The sequence below is a fragment of the Schistocerca nitens genome, chromosome 8, assembly GCF_023898315.1.
Source record: "Schistocerca nitens isolate TAMUIC-IGC-003100 chromosome 8, iqSchNite1.1, whole genome shotgun sequence".
NCBI lineage: Eukaryota > Metazoa > Arthropoda > Insecta > Orthoptera > Acrididae > Schistocerca > Schistocerca nitens.
In genome coordinates this window covers 79,968,890-79,996,521 of record NC_064621.1, presented here as the reverse complement: position 1 = coordinate 79,996,521, position 27,632 = coordinate 79,968,890, and the positions used below count along the sequence as shown (strand labels likewise).

The window sequence follows — 27,632 nt, the reverse complement described above, 5'->3', positions numbered from 1 at the left end:
CATATGAGCCCTAATTTCTCATGTGTTATCTTCAGGGTCCTTAGCACACTGTATGATGGTGACCTTCCGTCCAGGGATTCCCGTTTGGGTTTCTGGAGTATCCCCATACTTGGTGTTGTTCGAATCTACCGGTAACAAATCTAGCAGCCCACCTCTGAACTGCTTCAATGTTCTCCTTCAGTTCTACCTGGTGCAGGTACCAAACACTCGAGGAGTGTTCAAGAACTGGTTACTGATTGCACCAGTGTCCTATATTCAGTCTCCTTTACAGATGAACCACACTTTCCTAAAATTCTCTCAATAAACTTCATAAGTCAACCATTCGCTTTCCCTATGACAGTCCTCACATACTCATTTCATATCATACCACTTTGCAGTGTTATGTTCACACATTTAAACGATGTGACTGTGTCAAGCAGTACACTACTAATGCTGTATTCTGACACTACAGGTTTGTTTTACCTACTCATGTGCATTAACTTACATTTCCCACATTCAGACCTAGCTGCCGTTCATCACACCAACTGGAAATTTTGTCTAGGTCATCCTGTATCTTCCTACAGTCACTAAACTTTGACACCTCACCATACACCATGGCATCTTCAACAACCAACCACAGACTGCTGACCACTGCATGTGCCAATCATTTATATATAGAGAACAACAGCGGTCCTATCACATTTGCCTGGGGCACTCCTGACATTGCCCATGTCTCTTACGAACAGTCGCCATTGAGAACAACATACTTGGCTCAATTACTTAAGAAATTTTCGAGCTACCCACACATCTGTGAACTTATTCCATATGTCTGTACCTCCGTTAACAGCCTGCAATGAGGCACTGTATCAAATGCTTTCTGGGAATCTAGAAATATGGGACCTGCCTGTTGGCCTTCATACATAGTTCACATAATATCATGTGAGTACAGGACAAGCAGAGTTTCACACATGTGATGCTTTCAAAAACCATGGTATTTTTTGGACATAAGCTTCTCATTCTGAAGAAAATTTATTATATCCAGACTGAGAATATGTTCAAGGATTCTGCAGCAAACCGAAGTTATGGATATTGTCTATAATGTTGCGGGTTCGGTCTTTTACCCTTCTTATATACAGGAGGTGCCTGCACTTTTTCCAGGTTGCAAGGCACTTTGTGCTGGGTGATAAATGTTAGCTAGATAAGAGGACAATGCCATAGAGTACCCTTTGTAGAAACAAATTGGGATTCCATCCAGATCAGATGAGTTGTTTGCTTTCAAATCTTTGAGTTGTTTTCTACATCAGCGATGCTTATTACTGTCATCCATACAGAAGTCTGTTCGATGGTCAAATGACAGTACTGGACATTCTCCTGTGTAAATGATGTCTTGAATGTGAAATTTAAAAATTCAGTTTTCGTTTTGCTACCTCCAACTGCCACACCAGCCTGGTCAACAAGGGACTGAGTGGAAGCCTCAGACCAGAATTTTATCAGGTTTTCTCACAGATCTTTGGCTAAGGTATCATGGTGTCTTTTCACAGACACAAACCTTTGCTTGTCTTCATTTATGCGTCCTCTTTTGAACTGTGAGTGCAATAGCCTCTGCTTCCTCAGCAACTTCCAAATTTCATTATTAAACCATGGTGGGTCTTTTTCATCCTTTATCCACTCACTATGCACATAACTCTCCACACCATGGTTTACAATCTGCTTAAACTTTGCCCATAACCCCTCTGTGTCCACCTTACTAGAACTAAGTGAAATTTTTATCTGCTCTATCTGGCAGAAACACTCTCTTAGCCTTCATGCCTGATTTATTAACTTTAGTAACCATAGTTACTATAATGACATCATGATTGTTAATCCCTGTTTCTATACTGACACTGTTGATAAGATTTGGCCTATTTGCAGCTACATGTCTTAAGATATTTCCATTGCATGGGGGCTGTTGAGCAAGCTGCTCAAGTCAGTTTTCAGGAAACATGTTCAAAAGTACTTTGCACAACTGTCTATCTGCATCCCCACAATGACTCCATAAACATCCCAATGAATACTTGGTAGGTTAAAGTTGCCTCCAATTCGTATTGCATGATCTGGGTACTTATGTGCTACTGACAGCAGACTTTCTTTGAATGACTCTAGAACTGTGACAGGAGATTGGGTGTCCAGTAAAAAATTCAACAAGTAAACTCACCTAGACCTGTTATAGGCGACCACATAACTTCACTGTCTCATTCAACTTCAACCTCAATGGAGACAATATTTTTGTCAGCTGCAATGAATACTCCCCCTCCTATGGCCTCTAATCTGTCTTTCCGATATATGAGGTGTGATTTAAAAGTTTTAAGAATGGATCCGCTACTGCTTACTGGTCTGACGGGCAGGAATATGGAGGGTGGGGAGTGAGTCATTGCATTGTCCTTGAACGCCGTCTGACAGGAAACTGCCAGGATACTGGCAAAGTTTCGTTATCACAGTGTAAATGCATACAGATTGTGGAAAAGTGTGTGAAGTGATGTACCAACTGGCCAGCAAAATGGAAGCAGACAGATGGACACTAACAGAAAAAAGCTGCCCATATTGACATAACCCAACACCCAGCATTATGCTAGAAACAGGCACGTAACTTTCAAAAAACCACCTGAAGATGAACCTGAAAAGATTTGAAAACCAGTTCATTGAATAACATATAACTACTCAAAAAAGTGACTGGCTGCAGTTTTATGTACTTGACGTACCGCAAAGTTGAATGTGATGATTACCCTCGGCAAATCAGTCAAAATAGCACAGATTATCAGTATTGGTGTACTTGCTTGTTGCTGATAATTTCTGTCTTCTCCTTATGCGAAACTCATACCTGTTTCTGTGACCTTATCCCTCAACAAGAGGAGGACAAATTTGTGTTCCTGAGGTACCACTTAGAATTATAAATTTTTCTGCATTGTGAACTTCTACATCTCATCATAATTATGTGTTTGCAGCCATCTTATAACTTATACTGAGCCAATCCGACGCTAATCACCTTCTAGTAGTTCACTAACGCTGAAATTAAGCAACACACTAAACCAACTTGTGGAATTTTACAATCATGAGAGCTCTAGATCTGTTAATTTTTTAATCACTCATGTATATGTTCTTCAGAGTATTGAGTTTCTGCTACTCACTTTGTTACAAGGTCTCCCGAGCCTTCAAATTTTGGAATCAGTTTTTCAAAGAGAGCGGTTGCTGCCAATGGTGACTCTGTGAGGTATACCATCCAAGCATGGCACGTTACCCAGTCTACAGCAGCATCAGGCAACAATATTTCACTCCCATCTGTATCCCCAGATTGAGAATCATTCAGCAACTCAGCACCAATATGGACGAACTTGGAAGCAGCTTCTGTAATTCTGAAAAATATTGCATCTGAAAGCCTACATTGAGAAATGGTTTATGTGTAACATGCTTCAATTTCTTTATTAAATCACAACCTCGTTCAGTAATATATACAAGTGTCCTACATAACAAAACAGAAGTAACATAATATCACCACATTTTGTCTTTGTAAATGAGAGTCTGATATTTACAAAAGGTACATTCTGTGTTCTACAGATCTAATTTCATGGAAGACAAGTTCAAAAACCAGGACAATGTTCCAACTGATGTTTTTTATTTATTTCCGAGTATATTCCTCTGAATCTGATTGATGAGTAGTTTCAAAGAGAAATAAGAAAATAATAAAGAGTGCAATACAAACAATACATTTCAAGACTGGCAAGCTAAACTGCAAGTGCAATGTGTACTCATCCACAGCCTGCAAATGTGTACAACTCTTGTGTATGTAAATTAAAACAGCAAGATAATTATATTCACTATTTTCCATATTTGTATGTTTTTTGTACATAAATATTTCAATATTTAATCAGATCACAAATTTCCCTTTATTTTACAAACTGCATTTGCAGCATTGTATATGACTTCCAATATTTATAATTCTATTACCATGTTCCATACACTTTTGAGTATAAAATACAGTTACTGAAATCTGCTAAATGAATAGTGTTAAGCAAAGTTCGAAACTTGTCCTGGTAAGTATTCTTAGAGAATATGAATTAACTATCACATGTTGTACACTAACCCCTGACAGTGATTGTTCATGTGTGATAATACCACAAAATATCCCATAATGATAGCCAAATGGTAACCTCTCATTCCCTATAGACTTCCATTTATTCCACAGGCTCACAATGACCCAGTTGGGTGACCATTCAAGAAAGTGAAGATCTTATATATTTTGTAAATTTTGTTTAATAATGAAATTTTATGAGAAAAATTAAGCAATAAGTGTAATTATGCTTTGGTGAGCATTCAACACCAAATAACAAGACATAGAAAATAGAAACTGGTTGATACGATTTACACAAGTTTGATCTTCGTTAAAGGTTTGAATTACAATGTTCGCAGCCAGTCATAGTCACGTGGTAGCAAATATTTTATCAAGTGCACATACTGGCACATAGGTGATGACATTTCACTTCTTACAAACATTCAGATATTTTCAATAATAGTGTCCTTGAAAATCATCAAATACACTAAGCTATTTGCAGCTACACTAAGCTATTTGCAGTTACTGATTACCTGCTGTCTTGTGCCATTCCACTCAGCATCTATATTTACAATGCAGTATACACCCACTAAAATTAAATAGTTGAACATAATGAGCAGCTTTTGTTTTAACTCTGCTATTTCTCCAACATGCAGTATTTCCACAATTTATTCTTATTACGCTCATTTCTGAGAACGATGTTTGTTCCCATCAGTGCCTTCTGATTGATGTCATTTTGCCCACCCTTTAACTTACATACTGATGACAGGTAATGATTTGTGCACCATAATTTGATTATTGTCTGTAAAAATCCACAGTCAATTCTTACACACAGTTCTTATTTTCTTCTCCATGGAATGGATTTTCCTTCATTTACGTATATTTCTTAGACATTTTTTGTTCCCTGTTATGTTAAAGGTAACTTTTAAAGTTCCAGCAAATTAATATTCACTGTGTGCTCTAGATATCTTTACATGCATCAGCCTTGCTACAGTAGAGCTTATCTAGCAGCCAATAAGTAGACAATCGCTGTTTCTCTCGGCTTCACAAAGAAACTTTCATCTCTGTTTATTAGTTAAAGCTGCATGATTATACGCAGGACTAGAAAAGTGTCTCAAAGTAGCCTCATTTACTTTTTACAATATCCTATCCAAGACTAATAACATGGCTATCTCTTTGCATGGCACAAACAAATCATCCTATACTAGTTTCCACACTTTAGCTATTATCTATTCAGTGCCTGTAGAACCAGGCTAACCTGAGGGGATGGGAAAGAGGGAGAGGGCATGGCTACTCCTCCTTAAAGGTGAAGTTGTGCTCTTCAGTCTGAAAACTGGTTTGATGCAGCTCCCCATCCTAAAACATCCTGTGCAAGCCTCTTCTTCTCTGCATAACTTTTGCAACCTAAATCCACTTGAACCTGCGTACTGAAGTCAAGTCTTGGTCTCACTCTACAATTTCTACCTCTCACACTTCACACTACCTCTCACATTTCAGTAGCACAATATTTCAAATGCACCTCTTCTATTTTTGTCTATACTGTTCACTGTCCACATTTCATTTCAATGTAAGGCTACAATCCAGCAAATACTTTCAGAAAAGATATCCTAATACTTACACCTGTATTATTACATGCTAACAAATCTCTTTTTCATAAATCAAACAATGGAAAATCCAGGATGGAATTTAACAACATTAGAGAAGGAAAGTTGCTACTCAGCATTTAGTGAAGATGCTGAGCCACAATAGGCACAACAAAAAATTTGCACAATTATAGCTTTCAGTAATTAAGGCCTTTGTCAGCAATTGACACACATACACACATATACACTCACACAAATGCAACCTGCACACACGTCTTCAGTTCAGACATATGAAACCACACTGCGAGCAACAGCACCAGTGCATGATGGGAGTGGCGACTGGGTGGGGAAAGGGAGGGATAGTATGGTGGGGGTGGCGGACAGTGAAGTTCTGCAGTTTAGACGGAGGGCAGGAGAGAATGTGTGTGTGTGTGGGGGGGGGGGGGGGGGTGTAAGTAGCAGAAAGGAGAAAAATAAAAATAAAAAGAAATTAAAAGACTGGGTGTGGCAGGGAAATGATGGCTGTGTAGTACTAGAGTGGGAACAGGGAGGGGGCTGGATGTGTGAGGACAGTGACTAACGAAGGTTGAGGCCAGGAGGGTTATGGGAACGTAGGATGTGTTGCTGGGAAAGTTCCCACGTGTGCAATTCAGAAAAGCTAGTGTTCGTGGGAAGGACCCATATGGCACAGGCTGTGAAGCAGTCATTGAGATGAGGGATATCATGTTTGGCAGCGTGTTCAGCAACGGGGTGGTCCATTTACAAACTAATCACTCTCCCTGCATCAGTTCCCATATTTTTCCGTGTTATCTCCCGCACCTTTCCAGTGCCACACAATCTTGTATCTCTACCTATGAACCCTTCCCCAGCCCCCACACTTCCTATGTTCTATCCCTGTTTGCACCCACTAAATCCACCTCATCAAGCCACTTTGCTGTCCCCCTTCTTCACACTAATCTGCTCTCAAACCTGCTACCAACAGTAACAAACACATATTTATTAATTATTAGTTATTCTCTACTTTGAGCCTTGTGACTTCTTGCTAATTTTAGTGAGTTTTTCATCTTCCGCTATTGCCGTCTTCCTCAGATTTCATCTCGTTTTTTCCCCTTGTGCATCCATTTCGTCCTTTCCATGATTTCTCACACGTATTTGGGTGTATTTTTGCGTAATTTTTCAGACGTAATTCTACTTTTTTACATAATTTTTCGCATTTTTTGCACCACCATGGATCCTTACTCTTGCCATCTGCGTCAATACAGAAAAATTTCCTTATCCCTAGTCAGATCCCAGTCCCACATACTGTTCCTGTGTTGTTGCTTGTCTCATGAAATCACTAATGGCCTTACCACCAAATTACCCATCTCGGGTTGCCACCCCTCCTTCCACAATGACCTCCACCTGTTCAGATTCCGCCAATCCTTAGCCCTCACCAACATAGTCCTGCAAAACCATATCAACCAAGCCCAATCCTCCTTGCAGTAACTTCTCTCCATTTGCAAAATTCTCCTGCTATGTAATCCAAAATTCCTGGAACCCATAACACACATTGAAATTCTTGCCATGCAGGAACTTGAGCAACATGCAAAACGCCACCTCAAAAAGCTCTCCATCCTGCTCACTTCCTATTCCCGCCTTGGAGTACCAGTACCTACAACAACCTCCAAACCTCTCCCATGGCCCCTCATAGCTGACAAATCCTGTCTCACAGACCTACTACACTTAACCCACCCTCCAAAACTCCCTCCCACCACCACAGAACCTGGAACCTAAACAGACCCACAACACAGTCATGAACCTTTCCTCCAGAAGCATTAGTCCCACAAAAATATCAGTCTTTTCCAAAGGCCTCACCTTTTGCCCCACTCCCAAATTCAATCATGCAGGACTTGTTAAAGGCCTTCTCTCCTTCTCCCAGTCCCTACAGTGGAAACACTTTTTCATCACCAATCAGACTCAACCAAAGACCAATATTGAACCTTGCCTAACTCAGTTCACTCCTCTATCCTACCGTGATCCACCCCCGCTGCCTCCAAACCACCCCGTTAACTTTCCAGAATTTCTTAACCTCGAACCTTGCCTCACCATCATTCCCCAAATCCCTCAACAGGCAAACTAACCTTACATCTGCAGAAAGAACCACAGTCCACCATCTAAAAACTGATTCTGACCTTATAATCCTACCAGCAGACAAAGGCTCCACCACCGTTGTTTTGAACTGTAAGGATTACCTTGCGGAAGGACTCTGTCAGCTGTCAGATACTTCCACCGACAAACCTTGCCACAGTGACCCCATTCCAGTAATCCAGCAGGATCTCCAGTCACTACTCAAGTCCTTAGGCCCATCCCAGAACCTCTCCCGAGAGTCCATCTCTCTACTTATCCCTACCAACCCCCACACTCCCACCTTCTACATGCTTCCTAAAATCCATAAACCCAACCACCCAGGACAATCTATTGTGGCCGGTTACTGTGCCCCCACTGACAGTATCTCTGCTCTCGCACACCAGTACCTTCAACCTATTACCCAGAACCTATACTCCTAAACAAAAGATACCAACCATTTCCTCCACCAACTCTCCACAGTTCCTGTCCCTTTACCACACGGTGCCCTGCTCGTCACTATTGATGCCACCTCTCTGTACACTAACATTCCTAACGCCCATGGCCTTACTGCTACTGAACACTACCTTTACAGATGCCCTATGGATTCCAAACCAACAACATCTTTCCTAATCACCATGACCAACTATACCCTCACCCACACTTACTTCTCCTTTGAAGGCATTATCTACAAACAAATCCGGGGTACGGCTATGGGCACCTGCAAGGTACCATCCTATGCCAACCTATTTGTGGGCCATCTAGAGGAATCCTTCCTAAAAACCCAGAATCCTAAACCCGTCACCTGGTTCAGATTCATTGATGACATCTTTGCTACCTGGATTGAAGGTGAGGACACCCTATCCACATTCCTCCAGAACCTCAACAATTTCTCCTCTGTTGCTTCACCTGGTGCTACTCAACCCATCATTCCTAGATGTTGACCTCCACCTCAGAGAGGGTTACATCAGTACCTCCATCCATATCAAACCTACTAACCACCAGCAATACCTCCACTTCAACAGTTGCCACCCATTCCATACCACGAAGTCCCTTCCATTCTGCCTAGCCACCCATGGTCGTCACATTTGCAGTGACAAGCAGTCCCTCTCAAAATATACCGAGGGTCCACTGAAGCCTTCACTGACCATAATTATCCTCCTAACCTTGTACAAAAGCAGATCTCCTGTGCCTTATCTTTCCAGTCTCCCACCATCTCCCAAAGTCCCACAGTCTGGTCACAGTGGAGCAAACTCCTCATAACTCAGTACCATCCGGGATTGTAACAATTGAATTACATTCTCCGCCAGGGTTTCGCTTACCTCTCGTCATGCCCTGATATGAGGAATGCCCTGCACACTATCCTTCCCACCCCTCCTATAGTGGTATTCCGCCGTCCACCGAACCTACACTATATACTCGGCCATCCTTGCACAACCCCTGCTCCCAATCCCTTACCTCATGCCTCATACCCCTATAATAGACCTAGATGCAAGACCTGTCCCATACATCTTCCTACCACCACCTACTCCAGTCGGGTCACTAACATCACCTATCCCATCAAAGGCAGATCTACCGGTGAAACCAGTCGTGATTTACAAGCTAAGCTGCAACCACTTTGCTGCATTCTATGGAGGCATGACAACCAATAAGCTGTCTGTCCACATGAACGGCCACCGACAAACTGTGGCCAAAAAACAAGTGGACTATCCTATTGCTGAACACACTAACAAACATGATATCCCTCATCTCAATGACTGCTTCACAGCCTATTCCATATGGATCCTTCCCACCAACACTAGCTTTTCTGAATTGCACAGGTGGGAACTTTCCTGCAACACATCCTACATTCCCATAACCCTCCTGGACTCAACCTTCGTTAGTCACTGTCCTCACACATCCAGCCCCCTCCCTGTTCCCACTCTAGTACTACACAGCCATCATTTCACCGCCACACCCAGTCTTTTAATTACTTTTCTTTTCATTTCTCACCTTTCTAATACTTATCCTCCCCCCCCCCCCCCACCTTCTCTCCTGCCCTCCGTGTAAACTGCAGCACTTCACTGTCTGCCACCCGCACCCTCCCTATCCCTGGCCCAGCCTCCTCCTTACCCCCACCCAGTCGCCACTCCCATCATGAACTGGTGCTGCTGCTCACAGTGTGGTTTCAGTTGTCTGAGACTGCAGACGTGTGTGCAAGTTGCGTTTGCAAGAGAGAGAGAGGGAGAGAGTGTGACAAAGGCCTTAATGGCCGAAGGCTATAATTGTGCGAATCTTTTTCAGAAACGGTTTTATTGCTATTGCCAGTATACATTTTATATCCTTTCTACTTCAACCATTGTTAGTTATCATGCTGCCCAAATAGCTAGGGCACTGTGTTGTATCTAGAGGATAAGGTACTTAGGAACGTGATACATTTTGGTTGGTACTTCTCGTTCAGTGACTGATTTTAGAATCATGTGAAGAAATGCGCTTTAGAGATCACCATAAGTTGTTCCTGGCATATTCTACAGTGTCTGTTGTTAGACATGATACTGTGTTTTCTGCAGCATTTGAAAATATTTTGCATTCTATACATTTCAGTCCTGTGATAATATATCAAAGCTATTTCAAATATTTATGTAATTCTTCATTTGCGGAATTTTATAGGGAGTAATATGCTATATATTTTTTAGAACTGTTTATACAATATGTAGACAGTTAAGCTTCATCTGTCAAGCACAATCTTGTACCTGGAAATAGAAGAATGTCTATTACTATTGAACATGTGATACTTGCAAATGCACTGAGTTTCATGAGTGTCTTAACAATTTTACCCGTCTTGAAAATGGAAATTTGAGTTAGTTTCCATGAGATTCTAACAGACAGATGATTAACCTCGGTATTGACAAGATTTTCCTGACTGCAATGCTTTAAATTTGAACAGAATATTTGTTCCTTCGTACTAGACCATCTGTCATGCACAGTCTTGTACCTAGAAATGACCTAGTAGATAGTGTCGGAAGTTGCATACGGCTTTTCGTGGATGATGCTGTAGTATACAGAGAAGTTGCAGCAATAGAAAATTGCAGTGAAATGCAGGAAAATCTGCAGCGGACAGGCACTTGGTGCAGGGAGTGGCAACTGACACTTAACATAAACAAATGTAATGTATTGCGAATACATAGAAAGAAGGATCCTTTATTGTATGATTATATGACAGCAGAACAAACACTGGTAGCAGTTACTTCTATAAATATTTTGGAGTATGCGTACGGAACGATTTGAAGTGGAATGATTATATAAAATTAATTGTTGGTGAGGCGAGTGCCAGGTTGAGATTCATTGGGAGAGTCCTTAGAAAATGTAGTCCATCAACAAAGGAGGTGGCGTTTCTGGATGAGGTATCGAATATATTGCTTCCCCCTACTTATACCTCCCGAGGAGATCATGAATGTAAAATCAGAGAGAGATTGGAGCGCAGACGGAGGCTTTCCAGCAGTCGTTCTTCCCGCGAACCATACACGACTGTTAATGACAGTGACACATAAAGTGCCCTCCACCACATGCCATTTGGTGGCTTGCGGAGTATAAATGTAGATGGAAAAGCCTTAAATTTCCAGAGTAAAAGAGATGAAATTTTGGAAAGTGTATAGAGGTACACTACTCTTCCCTATCACATTTAGTGTCGCATTTTCTAATCTAATTCCCTCAGCACTGTCTGATTTAATATGAGTACATTCTATTACCACTGGTTTTACTTTTGTTGGGGTTCATCTTACAGTCACTTTTCATGATACTATCAACCCATTTCAGCTGATGTTGGAAGTCCTTTGCTGTCTCTGAGAGAATGACAATGTCATTAACAAACCCTGATGTTTCCACTACTTCCTAAACTTCAGTTCCCTTATCAAATTTCTCATGATTTCCACTTCTGCAATATACTACAACCCTGTCTCACTTGTTTCACATCTGCTGCTTCTCTTTTATGTCCACTTATTCTTGTCACTGCTGTCTGGTTCATTATACACATTGTTTTCTTGTTAATCATTAGCAGCTACACTGGATGATTCACTTAAATTGTCCACCTCAGATATTCCCTGAACCATTTAAGTTACAATAATTCTGTTTTTGCAATATGAACTGTCAGAGAGTCATCAGTAGATTATGTATAGTCCCTTCATGGCTACATTAATTAGAGACATATCAGTATCAACTTCACTTTTCAAAACGAACTATTTAGTAATTCCTGCAGCCAGTATCATAGTTCTAGAAGAGATAAATTCAATGGTGTTTCACTCATGAAAATCCGATTAGTGATAACTCAGAATTTATCTGTTTTGAACACGCAAGCAACTGCTGTTTTTCAGCAGTTCGTGTTTTATATAGAACTGTTGCATTGGGCTAATGGGCACTCCAACTTGACAAAGCTAAGGGTGCCTACCAAAAAAAATTAGCAGAGAAAAGTTTAATTTAAAACTGGTACTAACTACACTGGGTTACATGTTGTCAGATGACACATTAACTGGAAGACAAAGAATGTGGCATCCAGAGACAATTCACCAGTTACGTAAGTAGCAGTTCTGCTCTTGTTTCTACCAGAGTCTAAAAGAAAGATGCACACCAAAAATTGAATGGATTTTCAAAACAAGGAACTGAGGTATAAATATTGTAAAATAATAACTTCATATCATAATTTAATGTCAATGTACATGTTTATATGCAAAATAACATCAGTAACAGCAGCAAAAAGAAAATCACAAAATTATGTCATCATAGAAACTTTCTTAAAACTCCATTTATGTCATCAAGTGTTTGAAATTCCCACTGCGTACTGCAATAATTGTTTGCTGCTGCTGGGACAAGTCTCCCGACCAGATTAACACGATTCCTTCAAAACCATTGCACATGCTGCAACAATGTGATGTTTTAAATCATATTGAGTCACTGAACTCAAACAATGGAAAATCCAGGATGGAATGTGACAATACCAGAGAAGGAAAGTTGCTACTCACCATATAGCAGAGATGTTGAGTCGCGATAGGCACAATAAAAAGATTCACACACTCATAGCTTTCGGCCATTAAGGCCTTTGTCAGCAGTAGATATACATATACACACACATGCACACACACACTCACACAAACACAACCTGCACACACGTCTGCAGTCTCAGAGTCACTGAACTTGTGGTTCACCTTTGAGTTCATCCCATAGGAAAAAAAGTTCAGGTAACTACCAAATTTCCCACTCCAGAGCATGCTCACAGCGGAGCCAAAGAGCTCTGATGCATGTGCTCTGCAGGAGCACGTAGCATGGGCAATGTTTCAAGTACTCATTGTTGGGTTCTCTTCTACGTGATGAAGGACAACTTCTTCATATGACAGAGAGCAACATACCTGTAGAGTAACACAGTCTACCCTTCTAAATGTGAGCATACCAGTTTCTTGCAGTCGTTGTTATAGTCTGATGAAAATGGAATCGACATCATATTACCCTCTGTAAACTAGAAGCCTGTAATAGGAATTATGAAACACCCTGTACAGCTATGAAGAGGGGCTGTACGTCGTTCAGTGAGGACTTTCTCACAATTCATCTGAGCAAAAACAGAATTACAAAACCTTAAACAGTTCCAAAAATACTGTATTTACTCGAATCTAAGCCGCACTCGAATCTAAGCCGCACCTGAAAAATGAGACTCGAAATCAAGGAAAACAATTTTCCCGAATCTAAGCCGCACCTGAAATTTGAGACTCGAAATTCAAGGGGAGATAAAAGTTTTAGGTCGCACCTCCAAATCGAAACAAAGTTTGTCTAATTGTAATATGAGACACAATTAAGGTCGAATGAATGACGATACAGCTGCAGTAGTTTGGTTCGAGTCGTAAGCTTAGCAGTTACGGTTTACCAGGAGCCATTGCTACGCGTCACGCGCTCCGTCCGTATTTATACGGATATCCTTCCTTTTTCACGTGCTTCGTCTGGTTTGAATTGATTGCTTATTTTTCTTTGATCTGATAAGTGCCGTTCTCTTTGTTATAGGTGTTTACGTCACTCTAAGCTGAAAATGCATTACTGTACTGTGTCATGCATTGTTTGTCGCATTCTGATAGTGCGTGTTTACGGCCTGTCGCCGCTCGCGGCGTGGCTTGCTTTTGTGCGCGCTACCGCCGCTTACAAATAAAAAATAGAGAGGAATCGTTTCATTAGCGAAACATTTGTTGTTACTTACACTACTGCTTTCTTTGATAATGATCAACAAGAACCAAATAATAGACTGCGTATGATAGATGATGTTCTGAACGAAATTTTAGCGAAAATTTTTCTCCGTTTGAAAATCTTTGCAGGTGCCTCTTTAGTTCATTAAATTCTGCACAGAAATTAGAGTCATCTTAGATTTAAAAATCTAGTCAGTTTCCGTGCTTCATTTCTGACTGTATCACTATCGGGCACAAGAATAATACGAATATAAACATGACATGATATGTATATTCTTCCGTGTTTGCTGTTGTCTCACTCTAGTTTCGTAGTTTATTAGGCAGACAGGATTTAAATGAGATAGTAGCAAACACGAAACAATACATGGCAAAATGTTTATATTCGTATTAATCTTATGGCGAAGAGAATACTACATGTGATTCACAATTCATAAAAGCTCCTATTAGCAACCATCTCTTCTCACAGGTAGGAAAAAATTCAGAACGTAGAGTTGGCCATATTGACAAACATCCCAAACAGTCTTGCCAGTCGGATTTTCGTAGTACATTGAAATGCTGCTACATTCGAAGAATACAGAATTTGTATTTACTTCGTTGGATAATGTACCAAAATGCAGTGGTCGAAACTCTGGGCGGAGGAAAAAGGCTCGTCTTCCACTTTTTTTTCTTTTTTTATTTGCTGACGCAGAGATTTTGGTGCCAGTATTTTATCTTTGTGCCTACAAAGCATGCCTGTGTGGCGCTACATATATTCGACGGCAGAAGTTAGTTGTGGCGGCACCCACCAACATTTTTCAGAACTCCCGCTTGCTTTGCACTCGATTCTAAGCCGCAGGCGGTTTTTTGGATTACAAAAACCAGAAAAAAAGTGCGGCTTAGATTCGAGTAAATACGGTATTTGAGATGAACAGCTTAGCTAAATCATCTCATGTATTGCTTACTGAAAACAGTACCATGTCAATTTCTACAGTAAATGGTAAATGAGTAATACATAGCAATTTTCGTGTGCCTACTTACTCCTGCAACACACAGAGAATGTACTTACCACTCTCAGCTCATGAGCCGCACCTCCATCCTCCTCCAACCCCACTCTCCTCCCACCTCCCTTTCACATTGCATACTGTATGTTCCTACTGCAGCCAATGGTAATCAAATCATATGCTACACAGGTTGCACAGATAGTAAAATGTTTAAAGACACCTTAAAACACACACACACACACACACACACACACTTTTACTTCACACCTTTATAAAGAAACAGTTTGTAATACAGCCCCACAGACTGTTTTGTAAAAATAAATTGAAGTCTAATTGCTAGGAATCCCATTCCTAGTTAAAAACATCAGGTGATTCCGCAATGAAGCTACAAACTTTCTGAGATAATGGGAAAGGGTAACCGTATCAATTAAAATTAAGGAAATGACTGAGTCGAAACTCTTAAGAGAAAATCGTTCTGATACCTCTGACAGTGGATCACCTCTACTGAAAGCTTTTCCCTTTCCATATTTTGAGAGGAAGTAGTAGGGACCAAAAAAATCCAAAATGTCCAGTACACACTGGCTCTAAAGTGCATATCTTACAAGCTATGAGCTCTTGTTTACCTTCGTTACTGTGAAACGTAACTCTTCTACTGAACAGGTGCTCTTAGCTCTTAAGATATACATTTTAGATCCCATGTTTAACTGACATACTTCTTCTTTTTTGTCCATGCTACCTCCGCCCAATATGTGGAAAGCAAAGAGCCTGCAGTAGACACAAGGTATCAAAATGATTTTTGCCTACACCTTTTGACTTGCTCAATTCTGGAACATGGTCCCTTACCTAAAATTGATACATTTATCATTCTTCAACTCAAATCCTAAGAGCTACAGTGACAATCCTAACAGATGAAACTCACACAGAATATATATACAGGGTGTGCACAAAGACTTGCCCTGATTATAAAAATGTATAACAGAATAACCATTTGACATAATAAGTTACATTTGATGCCGTTTCATACGTTAGTGTTACTAGGTGTTTTTTTTTTTTTTTTTAAGACCACTTATGTTAGTAAACCTCGACATGTGCTCCCTTGGTAGCTGGAAGAATGTCAAGGTGGTAATCTGCCAGGTGTTTCGTAACATGTGTTCTATCGTAGTACCCACAGCAGCTTGTACCTTAGCCTTCCGTTCGTCAATGTCAGCAACTGGTGTGATGAAGACTCTGTCCTTGATATAGCCCCAGAAAAAAAGTCAAGGGGTGTGATGTCTGGAGAGCAGGGTGGCCAGGGTGTTGGACTGTTCCTTCCAATCCACTAATCCGGACATTACTCACCTCTCCAAACATTACGCCCCTTGACTTTTTTTTCTGGGGCTATATCAAGGACAGAGTCTTTGTCACACCAGTTGTTGACTTCGACGAACTAAAGGCTAGGATACAAGCTGCTGTGTATACTGTGACAGAACACATGTTACAAAACATGGTGGGAACTGGAATACTGCCCCAACATTCTCCCAGCTACCAAGGGAGCACATGCTTCAGTTCACTAATGTAAGTGGTCTTAAAAGAAGCTAGTAACACTAACCTATGTAACGGCATCAAATGTAAATTATTATGTCGAATGTAAATTATTCTGTAATAAATTGTTATAATCAGGGCAAGACTTTGTGCTCACCGTTTATATGTTTCACCATCATCTGCAAAACATGCACAAACAAGCTGACAAATAAATTAGTCACAGAAATAATTTCTAATACACTTTTAGCACAATGAAAATTAATATTGAGACCTATAATCCAAATGTGAACAAGATAATCAACATCACTGGTGTAGGCAGGACTAACTGTCACTTATTTTACTATTTACACACAGTAATAAGAGAATTGGGGAGAAGAGGAATTTGTGGCACAACTTGACTAGAAGAAGGGATTGGTTGGTAGGACATGTTCTGAGGCACCTAAGGGATCACCAAGTTATTATTGGAGGGCAGCGTGGAGGGTAAAAATCATAGAGGGAAACCAAGAGATGAATACACTAAGCAGATTCAGAAGGAAGTAGGTTGCAGCAGTTACTCAGAGATGTTGAAGCTTGTGCAGGATAGAGTAGTATGGAGCGCTGTGTCAATGCAATCTCTGGATTGAAGACCACAACAACAAGAGAACAGAGTATCTTGTGCAAACAATGGATCTTCAGTCAATCATCTAACAAAATGCAAACATAACATAATACAATAGTAAGCGGATACTATGCCATCATTGAAAGAAACAAATAATTCCTTACGATAGTTGCAAGTTGGCACTGCGGTTTGATGCAAGTGTCAGGACAGTTTCCAGAGCTCCTGCTTTGTCTCCACGAGCCAAATGTACTTCACAAAGCGACCTGTAGAGGGCAATCAGTGCTGCTCGTTCGGTGCTTCCTGGTACCCCAGCAACTGGCATGCCAGGGAAGGCAGCCTCAGTAGCATTTGAAAGGATTCGTTGGGCTGAATCATTGTGGCCCAAATCCAGTTCAAGAAGGGCAAATTCACGATATAGTGAGAGGTTATTCCGATATCGCTCCTGTAAGAAAATTATCAAAATCTGAAAAAGACCGCTCCATAAATGGCTTAATTAGCAAATTCTACATGTTTACTGTGAGTGCTTATTGCATGCTGACATTGAACACAGGTGATGACCATGCTAATGTAACTGGATCATGTAGTTTCATGGAATTATAATATAGGCAGATAGAGCATATTTTAAGTGCAGTAGTTAATGGTATTATATGACAAAAAATGCGGAAGACCACGAATCTCATAGCATTATTACATTATGTTCATTTAATTCCACCTAACAACAAAGATTTTTTGGTGCTAGTGCTATCTTCATGAAAATACATAAGCAGATCCACCACCTACGGCTGAAGAAATTAATAAGGCAATAAGTAATCTGAAAAACAACAAAGCCAGTGGAGAAGATTCTATTACAGCTGAAGTTATGAAAGGGTCATAACTAAAAATTATAACTAACCTTCAGCTCCTCATGTTTGAAGAAATATGGTAAACTGAAAAGATACCAGAAGGCTGGAAAGTGGCTCTCATCCACTCCTTGCACAAGAAAGGTGATAATCAAAATGTAAATAACTACAGAGGCATATTTTTGTTGCCAGTGGGTTATAAAATATTTTCAACAATACTACTAAACAAAGTAGAAGCAACACTTGATAGCCATTTGGGAGAATATCAGACTGGATTTAGAAAGAGCAGATCTTGCTCAGAACAGATTTTCAACCTCAAGTCCGTAATTCATCACAGACTTACTTACTCCAAAGATATAGCTGTAACATTTATAGATTTTAAAAAGGCGTTTGACTCAGCTGATTGGGAAACACTAGATAAAGCGGTCAGAGAATTTGGCATCAAATCTAAATTATCAAACCTTATTCGTGAAACAATCACAGATACCAAATCAAAAGTAAAGTTTCGGGGTGAAATATCAAAGGCATTCAACATAAAAACAGGTGTAAGGCAAGACGATGGACTGTCTCCACTCCTCTTTAACTGCGTACTACAGAAAATAACAAGAGAATGGAAACAAAAACTAAAAGAACAGAAGCTATCATCAATCAGACTGGGAACTAAAAACAAAGGTATTGAAATTCACTGTTTAGCATTTGCAGGTGATTTTTCCATTCTTTCTGAAAACCTAACAAATGCTGGAATACAAATCAATCTCTTAGAAGAAACAGCCAAAAGGCATGTTTAAGAATATCTGTAGAAAAACAAAACTTATGACAAGTATAAAAAATGCTCTGGAATCCCTAGCAACAGATATTGTCCAAATAAAGATGGTAAATAAATTTAAATATTTGGGAGAAATTATCCAGGAAAATGGCTTAGAAAAATTTGCTGTAGAAGAAAGAGTACATAAAATGGACAGAGCTTGTGGAATAATTAGGAATGTCTACAACAAAAGGTGTCTGTCTAAAAATTTGAAAATACAGCACTACAACACAGTAGTAAAATCAGAATGTCTTTATGCAAGTGAATATTTAGTGCTGAACTACAAATTACACAAAACTGATGTCCTAGAAAGAAAAATCATTCAAAAAATACTTGGGCCACCAAAAAATACAGAGGTATGGAAATTAAGAAGCAATAAAGAAGTTTATCGCAACACAGAAAACATAAATGAAACACTACGAAAGATGCGACTGCTATTTTTTGGACACTTATATAGAACGAACAGCAACAGGTTAACCAAACAGATTTTTAAATATCTTTGGGACAAGAAGTCAACAATAGCCAGGATTCAAGAAGTCAGGAAAGATTTGGAAAGAAACAACATAAGTGAAAAAGATGCAACAGAAAGGAAGATTTTCAAAAGGAAAGTGTTAAAAATGGAAGGATTCCAAGGCAAGAGGGAGAACAACACAGGGTCCAAATGGTCCAAGGAGAGAAAAAAGATACATAGTGAAAAGATGAAAGAATACTGGAGGAAAAAGAAAGAACAACAAAGAAGGAAGCATTGTAATTGGTGTGTGGTCCTTAGATGACCCAAACGAAGACAGAAGAAGAAGAAATATCTTTTACAGCAAATATATGCAGAGAAAGAAGAGAAACTAAATTTTTTTAATAAGTATGTCTGTTTAGACTACACTACGTTTCTTATAAAAAATAAACTTTTATTGAACAAACACCTAGAAATTTCAGGTGTGTATCAGAAAAAAGAGGGTATCAAGGCTAACAGTAGGAGAGTTACTTACTTGTTTGAGGATATCTTTTACTGAAGACCGTAATTTACGATGATTGGATGGCAGTTTGCAAATCCCTGACTGCTCCAAAGACACCATTAGACGCTCAAATCTCAGCCACCATACCTACAGCATAGATTGAAAATAAATGTAATAATTCTTCATATCTGAGCATATTTGTTTACTTATTAATCTACTATATGTTTTTTAAGCACAACATTAAATGTAGCACAAACAATTACACATGTAATTTACAAACAGACATCTAAATTTTTAATGAAATCAACTGTGTCATTTGTTGCAGGAAATCACAGAAAGCAACACAATAGGCCCTATTGGGACATTCTGTAACTGTGCGATGGAAGGTTTGCCAGGCTGCTCCACAATCTCAATTTGGAGATGGAGCTTTAGCCCACCTATGAAGAGTGTCCATGCTTCTGCCATGATTGGTGCATAATATTCTCTTAAATGTTGTCCATGTTCTGTGTGACTGGTCACAGGCACAGGGTTTCTTTCTTATGCAGATCAAGTTCTGGCAATGTGGAAGGCAAGTCTGACCAGTCTCATTCCCATGAGTCGGTTAAGTTGAACTGAAGCATGTGCAGTTCCATGGCTGTTTTCAAGGATGGTTTTCTTGACTGAAGCTGTTTTCTTTCTATGATAACTGTATCTTGATGGATGAGGAGTTGCGGGTTGCCTTGTATGTGTTTAAACTCATGGAGTAGAGCTGCTTTTTGTCAACATTCAGGTGTTGGTATAGCCGGACAACCATTTGATGGAGGTTGATATTACAGTACCACTGATAATTGTCATTGTGTTTTTCAGCTGTGCATCAAGAGTTTGTGTGTGCACTATTGAGCCATAGAGGAGCACCATATTCCACAATGGAGTAGATTAGTCCAAGTGCTGAAGTGCGCAGAGCTTCAGCAGTGGAGCCTCAAAGTTGTTCACAGCTTATATAGGATCTTTTTCCTTGTTCAAATCTTTGCAGTGACACTTTCTAGATGATTCTTGTAGGACAATGTGATACCTAGATTTTTTGGTTGCTGACTGTGGTGAAGTAATCTGTCACTAAAATAGAACTGGAGCTGTCTACTCGCCACTCTGTTGCACAAATGAAAGCAAGCCGTCTCTGCCTATGGGGGATTGGTTTCAGGCTATCTCCCATTACCACCTGATCAGATGTTAAGATGGCTTCTTCAGAATTTATATGTCCCACAGCCAGCATTCAGTCATAGGCATATCCAAACTTAAGAGATCTAGTTTAAGACATATCAGACATGTGCAGATTAAACAGGAGTGGTGCAAGGCCAGATCTCTGAGGTAGTCCATCATTTAGTGTCTTTAAAGAGTTTATCGTGTTGCCCAGTATGACACGAAATGACCTTCCAGCAAGCTTGCTATTAATAAGTTGGGCTGTTCTGCACGGTATTATTTGAATGAGTTTGTAGAGAAGACCATATCTCCATCAGTGTCACAAGCTGCTGAGAAATCTATAAATGCATTGATGCTTTTATGTTCTTTTGAAAGCCTGCTTCAGTGTAGGTCATGAGTGACTTTATCTGGTCTGCGCAGCCCCTTTCTGGGTGAAAACCAGCTTCTTTGGTTGGAGTTTTCTTAATCATTGACACTTCCAAGTAGACTGCATACTGAGATAAGAAGAGCTATTGGGAAGTAGCTTCCTGGTTCATTGCTTGCTTTTCCCAGTTTAAGGCTAGCAATGCCATTAGATGTTTTCATTCCATTTGGGATTCTCCCTCTCATCATGATGTCAGTAAAGAACTCTGATACCCATTGCTTTTGTATGTTTACAACAGTTCAGGAGGAATTAAAGATGAATTCCATCTGGCCCTGGTGCCTTTCCCACTTTTTTAAGTGTATGTTATTTCCTGAACACTATTCGACTGGGAAAATATGGTCTGGTTGGGGCTAGATGCCTTCAAAACCGTGAATTATATGAATGGTGTGTTCTTTGTCTTGTGGGGTTCTTGAAGTAGTCACAATGTAAATTGCATTCCTGTCTCAATGCAAAAATCACTTAACCTCATGCATCCTTAGGACTTCCGCCTAATTTCTTTAAAGCCTAGTTTCTCTGCTAGACCTTTTGAAGTCCAGGTTCATTACTATTTCTGTCCATTTCTCATGTCGAATCATATCCAATGTGCATAGCACATCATCAGCTACTTCTCCATCCCTCCATGAAGGGACTTCTTGTATAGTTCTTCACAGTGAGCAGTCCATGCTGGAATGTACTCCTTGCAGAATCCTCTAGGGATGATCTTGTTTGCTGTTTCAGTCACTGCTATTGTGAACCTTTGGTAGCTTTCCACAGTGGGTGAAATCCAGCCTAATCATTTGTCAAGGTGGTTGGAGAAGTTCTTCCACATCTTCTTAAAATTCCATATTGGATGAGGATAGAAACTGATCAGGGGGATGTTTATTCTTATTTCAATTAGAGCTGGTCCATGTTGGCTGTGTGAGAAGTCTTGAAGTATTCTGTGGGTCACTTGCAGCAGTATGTCATCATCATATTTGCTTACAAAACACAAATCAGGGTTGTATTATAGGTTTCAAGCTGCTGATTTAAAAGATCCCTCCTCTCTTGCATCAAATAACAGAAATAGACTATCATCGGCCCAAGTTGCTAGTGTTTCACTGTTGTTATTGTTGGTCCTATATTTCCATTGTATGTGGTGACTGTCAAAGTCCTGCACATAGACTGCAGGATGGGGCAGTAGGGGCAAAGTTTCACATGTCCATTTGGTGGTAGGGGGTTTATATATCTGTTACTGATAGTTATTCTTTCCACTTTGGTGATGACTTCATGAGTGGTGTCAGTGATGAATGTCTTAACCAGGTGGATATGTTCCACAAAGGAGCAAGGATATGTAGCAACTCTCGAAGGACACTGATATGTGGCTCCTAACAATTCGTACCCTCTTTTTGTTAAGTAGTTTCACTGTCAGTATTACACTGATGTCTGAGAGTAATACAACAGTGACAGCACTGTCGTTAATTCACTAGCACATTTTTTATGTATGTCTCATACTTTAGTTTTCAAATATTATGGCTTTTCATTTGTAAAACGTAGCTAGTCCCATTTTAGACAATTCACTATACTAAGAAACAAAACAGTTAAATAAATTTGCAACATTAGTGCTGTTCACAGACACTTCAACACACTCAGGAGTTGAGTATAACAAAATTATTATTAGTTATTTATCTTAATTTCTAATGTGACATGATACAAACCATCACAACATTCTTTCTACTGTGCCACTCAACAATAGTGCAATAATAACAGCCAGCAAAAGATCGACATTCACAAAGAAATATTAAAAAAGTCAATGAAAGCAATACTGTCACTTTACACAGCAGTAATTTTGAGCACATGGGATTGGAAAATAGCTGTGCCTGATATTCAAAAAATGCCTGCCTCTTTAATACAATCCACAGCATTCTGGGTTGAGATTTTACCACAGCCATAATCACAGCAAAGAACTAAAGGAAAGATAGAATCACAGATTGTGAAGCATTTCTCGATGTACTGTCAATTGGTAAGACTTCCCTCAATTCATATAAGCAAACAGCATTCAACAGTATACCGAGCTTGAAGCTCCAGTTATTCTTAAATCATGTCAGTTGTGAACATCTGCCCAGCCATTTTGGTGAGGTCAGAACCTATCTGCAAGGTAAGAGCAGCAGTAAACTGTGGTACCAACATTAATATTTTAGTTTGCAACACAATCTGGGTATTGATGATTAAAGTCTGCAACCACCAGAATGGACAGCATAATCCTCTTTGTCGATCAGATACAATATAGCTAATAAAGGCCTCCTGACACGATGGACAAGGATATTACTACAGAAAGCTGTATTTTCAAATAATCTATTAAGTTTCTGCATCACAAATATTTACAATTTTTCATCAAGATTGGATTTCAGCACCCTGGTCTGTGTCCTAATTGTGTATCACAATCGGCTATTCGCTAGTGCAAATCTGAATAATTACCCTGGAGGAAGCTATATGTGCTTATGGGACATCCACTTTTTCATTTTTGTATATGCAGACAAATGTAAAACTCATATGTTACAAAGAGCACAGTATAGACAATCAAAACACCATTCAAACTCGTCAACTTCAACTGCTTAATTTTCTTCATTTCAGTCTTCATACAAGCAGTAAGTATAGTTGATCAGGTATATGTCAATGTACTGTAGCTGGCAGTAAAGTGGATACCAGCGAGGAAGAAATGATATGCCCACTTGAATCACAGGCAATGTACCAAGTGGTAGGTTTCCCACAGGAGCGACACTGTAAGCGAAACACCCCTAGCTGCCAAGTCACATCATGTAGTATCACTCTTCTCCAGGGGTATAAACAATAGAAGTACAACAACAAGAGTATAAAGGAATGAAATACAACAACTGGATTCTGTGTGTGTATGTGCACTATCAGGGTTAACACAAGTACCACGAAGTGAAATTCCCTGACAATTCCCTAATTTCCAGACAAGTTCTAGAATATTTCCCTGACAAATTTTGAGATCTCAAGTGTAAGTAAAGACATAAGTTGGCAATTTGTCTTTGCATCTATGGCTCAAAAAATAATAGAGCCAAACGAGGAAATATCTAAATAAAACTTGCAAGCAGATGCCGTTTCCTAATGTGAGCAAAAATCTTAAGTACAGATCAACATCTTTTGTAATGAACTGTTTTTAGATGGAGAAAGCAAAGCAAATGGTATATGTGTTTTATTAAGACCACTGATGTTATTTTATTTCATAAAACAAAACACATCTGGTGACAAAAATACGCATTTCCTTGGAGTCGCAAGACAGATTTAAAATACTTTCACTGCTTTCAGAAATACCCTCAGAAAAAATAGGCCTCTTGAAAGAAATATATAAGATGGGGAAGAGTTGTGTAAACCAACAATATAGGTGTCCACCAATAAAATGTTGGTTCTACTATGTTCATTACTGTCGGTTATTACCCACTGCATTACATCTATTATTTTACAGACATTATGTGATTTTTCTTTTGAGAAATATTTTAGTACATAGCATACAAACTGCCAGCAACAGCCATAACTTTCTTCTTTTTCTTGTCTGTACTTTGTAATATATAAACTACTTTCAAAGTTCAAAAATGTACTAAATAAATAAAATGTCTTTAAAACATACTTGCGGTGAGACAGGCGCAATTTCTGAAATCTATTGCCCATATTCTCTGACCTGCTGAGGAGCACTGCAGTCCTGGGTCCATGGATAAACCACAAAAATCCACTGCATTATGTCACACACAAACAGATCCAGCATGTGGGGCAGCTGTTCAAGAGTCACAAACAACTTGTTGATGAAATAGGACCGCAGTGGTCAATCCATTCAACAGATAATTTGGATAAATACCCTGAGAATCAATAATATTGAGGATAGGTAGCAACTCGCCGTAAAGATGATCACTGAGCCATAGACAGGCACATAGAAAAGACAATCGCACTCTCAAAAACTAAATTTTCAGCCATAGCCTTTGTCAGAAAACGAAAATACACACAGATTCACAAAATCATTCAGACATGACTCACGCACACAGGACTGCCGTCTCCGGCCACAGCATCTACTCTCTCTAAGAATCACATCAAAGCAAACCACTCCTCATGCCTCCCTGCCTCTCATCTGCAGCTACTAAGCTAAAAGCCACAAATGGTGGCAGCACTGACAGCAAGCTGAGGGAAGTGGTAGGAAGGGGAGAAGCAGTAGTAATGAACGAGTGGAGAAGCAGCGCACGTGCTCAGCTGCACCCAACCAGTGATGATGCATGACGTCTCAATAAACAAATGATTTCATCTACTGAGACAAAAACAAGGTTTTTCTAGTGTTTTCTTTTTTTTTCAAATTTCCCTGATATTTCCCTGATTTCTCTGATATATTTGAATTTCCCTGATATTCCCTGATTTCCATGATTTCCAGAACCTATGGCAAACCTGACTATAGTCACAGGTACTGCTCTAAACTGCTGACCAACCTTACGACAACTGATCTCGCTGTGAGATGCACTCTACACTAGTTTTCATGTTACTCTGAAAAATTGGCTTTTGGACTGCGCACAGTCATAATTTCATACTTATAATTCAGTATCTTATATTTGTGGCTGTTGGGCAGATGTGTTGTATCCACAACACAACAGTGGCAATGAGAAAACTGCATAAGCAATGTACCTGCAACATACAAGTGCCAAAATGACAACATGTCAAGATGAGCCCATCACTGTTAGAGTTATTACGACAACAGCTGCAAACAGCCATGTTACTACAGCTCACAACATTAGGCAATGCTGCATAGTCTACACCAATTATTTCCGTGTTCCCAACTTTTTTCCCTTCAGAACTGTCTAGAGAGCACAAATTTGTCTGGCCCCATTAGCTGAGTGATCAGTGCGGTGGACTGCCATGTCAAGGGGCACAGGTTCGATTCCCGGCCGGGGCAGGAGATTTTCTCTGCTGAGGGACTGAGTGTTGTGTTGTCCTCATCATCATTTCATCCCCATCTCCGATGTGCAAGTCACCTAATGTGACATCGAATGCAATAAGTACTTGCCCTTGGCAACCGAACTTCCCCGAATGGGGGACACCCGGCCCACAATGCCGTATGCTCATTTTCCTTTTGTAAGCAGACCCAAAGCATCCTGTGTAGACCAAGATAAAGATAGAGATTCTTTTATATCCGTTAGGTTGCCTAATGGACCGAGAAATGGTAATGCGGGTAATGCTGATATGGTCTGGAACTGTCTACATTTATCTATTTATTTAGACAATTCTGGACCATATGAGCATTGCCAGTATCACTATTTCTCAATCATTAAGGTAAGTGAAACAGATATTTTTAAGAATGCCTATCTTTATCTTGGTCTTCAGAGGATGCAGTTGGTCTATATACGAAGCAGTGTCCCTAGACAATCCTGATAAACACTATAATCACACTTGTCTCAGAAATAATGACTCTGTCCACATAATACAAATGTCATGGAATCCTGAGATGGGCACACCCCACTGATTGACTTTCAGTATTGAAAGCAAATAATTTCTTTCATAAAGAGTTACAAGTGTATCAGGATCTGTCATTGACTGGAAATATATATGGCCCTAGGTTCACCAGTCTGTATTCCAACTTGAAGCGGAAAAGGGGGGGGGGGGGGGGGAGAAGGAGGAGGAGAAGAAGAAGAAGAAGAAGAAGAAGAAGAGAGAGAGAGAGAAAATTACATGGATGTCAGATACAATCAGCATATGAGGAAACTGTCCCTTCTTATCACTAATCCACTGGAGGCAGAAAACACATTCGGACTAAGTGCTTTCCATATAATTGTTTTCTAATTAGATGAATGAGTTAATCTTATTTCTATGAGGTGCCATTCAAAGAGGAGAATGAACTTTGTGTACCATTCTTTATGTTGTTCCCATCGGGATTAAGATACAAAATAACAAAGAGGCTTAAATTCACATGCCATTTTCTCCCCTACCAAGAAGAGTGTTTCCAATAACCCACATTCTTAGTGAGAAAGCAAAATAAGAACTCGATCAAATGCAAAATGAGAAAATGATGGCTCACAAAATTTCAAGTGCACAGGAACCCCCACTGGTGGCAGAGCAGAAAGGTTATCCTTGATTATGTGGAAATTTTGAAATTATGAATGGACGGGTGAGTATTATATTCAAATGTATTATGTTATACTTTCTGACATGTTCCACACCCACAAGAATCATCTCATTTTTTGGGTCTATGGAATGAAAATTGAATCTAATCTAATCTAATCTAAAAGTAATGGACTCCCTGCAACATTCTATGTCATTCCGCACCATTGGTTGGAGACTATCAATAAAGGGGCTAGGGAGTTACTGCCCCATGCATAGGCTGCTCTTAACACTGCAACACAAACAGTTGTATTTGGAGAGGTGCCATCTCACATGGACTGC

At 39.8% G+C, this 27,632-nt stretch overlaps 1 protein-coding gene across 1 annotated transcript in view; it reads right to left on the bottom strand.

The window, feature by feature from the left end:
- LOC126198999 (nuclear exosome regulator NRDE2) overlaps positions 1 to 27,632 on the bottom strand; it is a 162,830-nt gene that overhangs the window by 29,301 nt on the left and 105,897 nt on the right. Inside the window, exons 10-12 of the mRNA XM_049935675.1 lie at positions 19,673 to 19,786; positions 17,210 to 17,487; positions 3,144 to 3,368 (exon numbers count right to left, since the gene is read on the bottom strand). Coding sequence (XP_049791632.1) covers positions 3,144 to 3,368; positions 17,210 to 17,487; positions 19,673 to 19,786 — 617 coding nt within the window. The remainder of the gene's footprint in view (positions 1 to 3,143; positions 3,369 to 17,209; positions 17,488 to 19,672; positions 19,787 to 27,632) is intronic.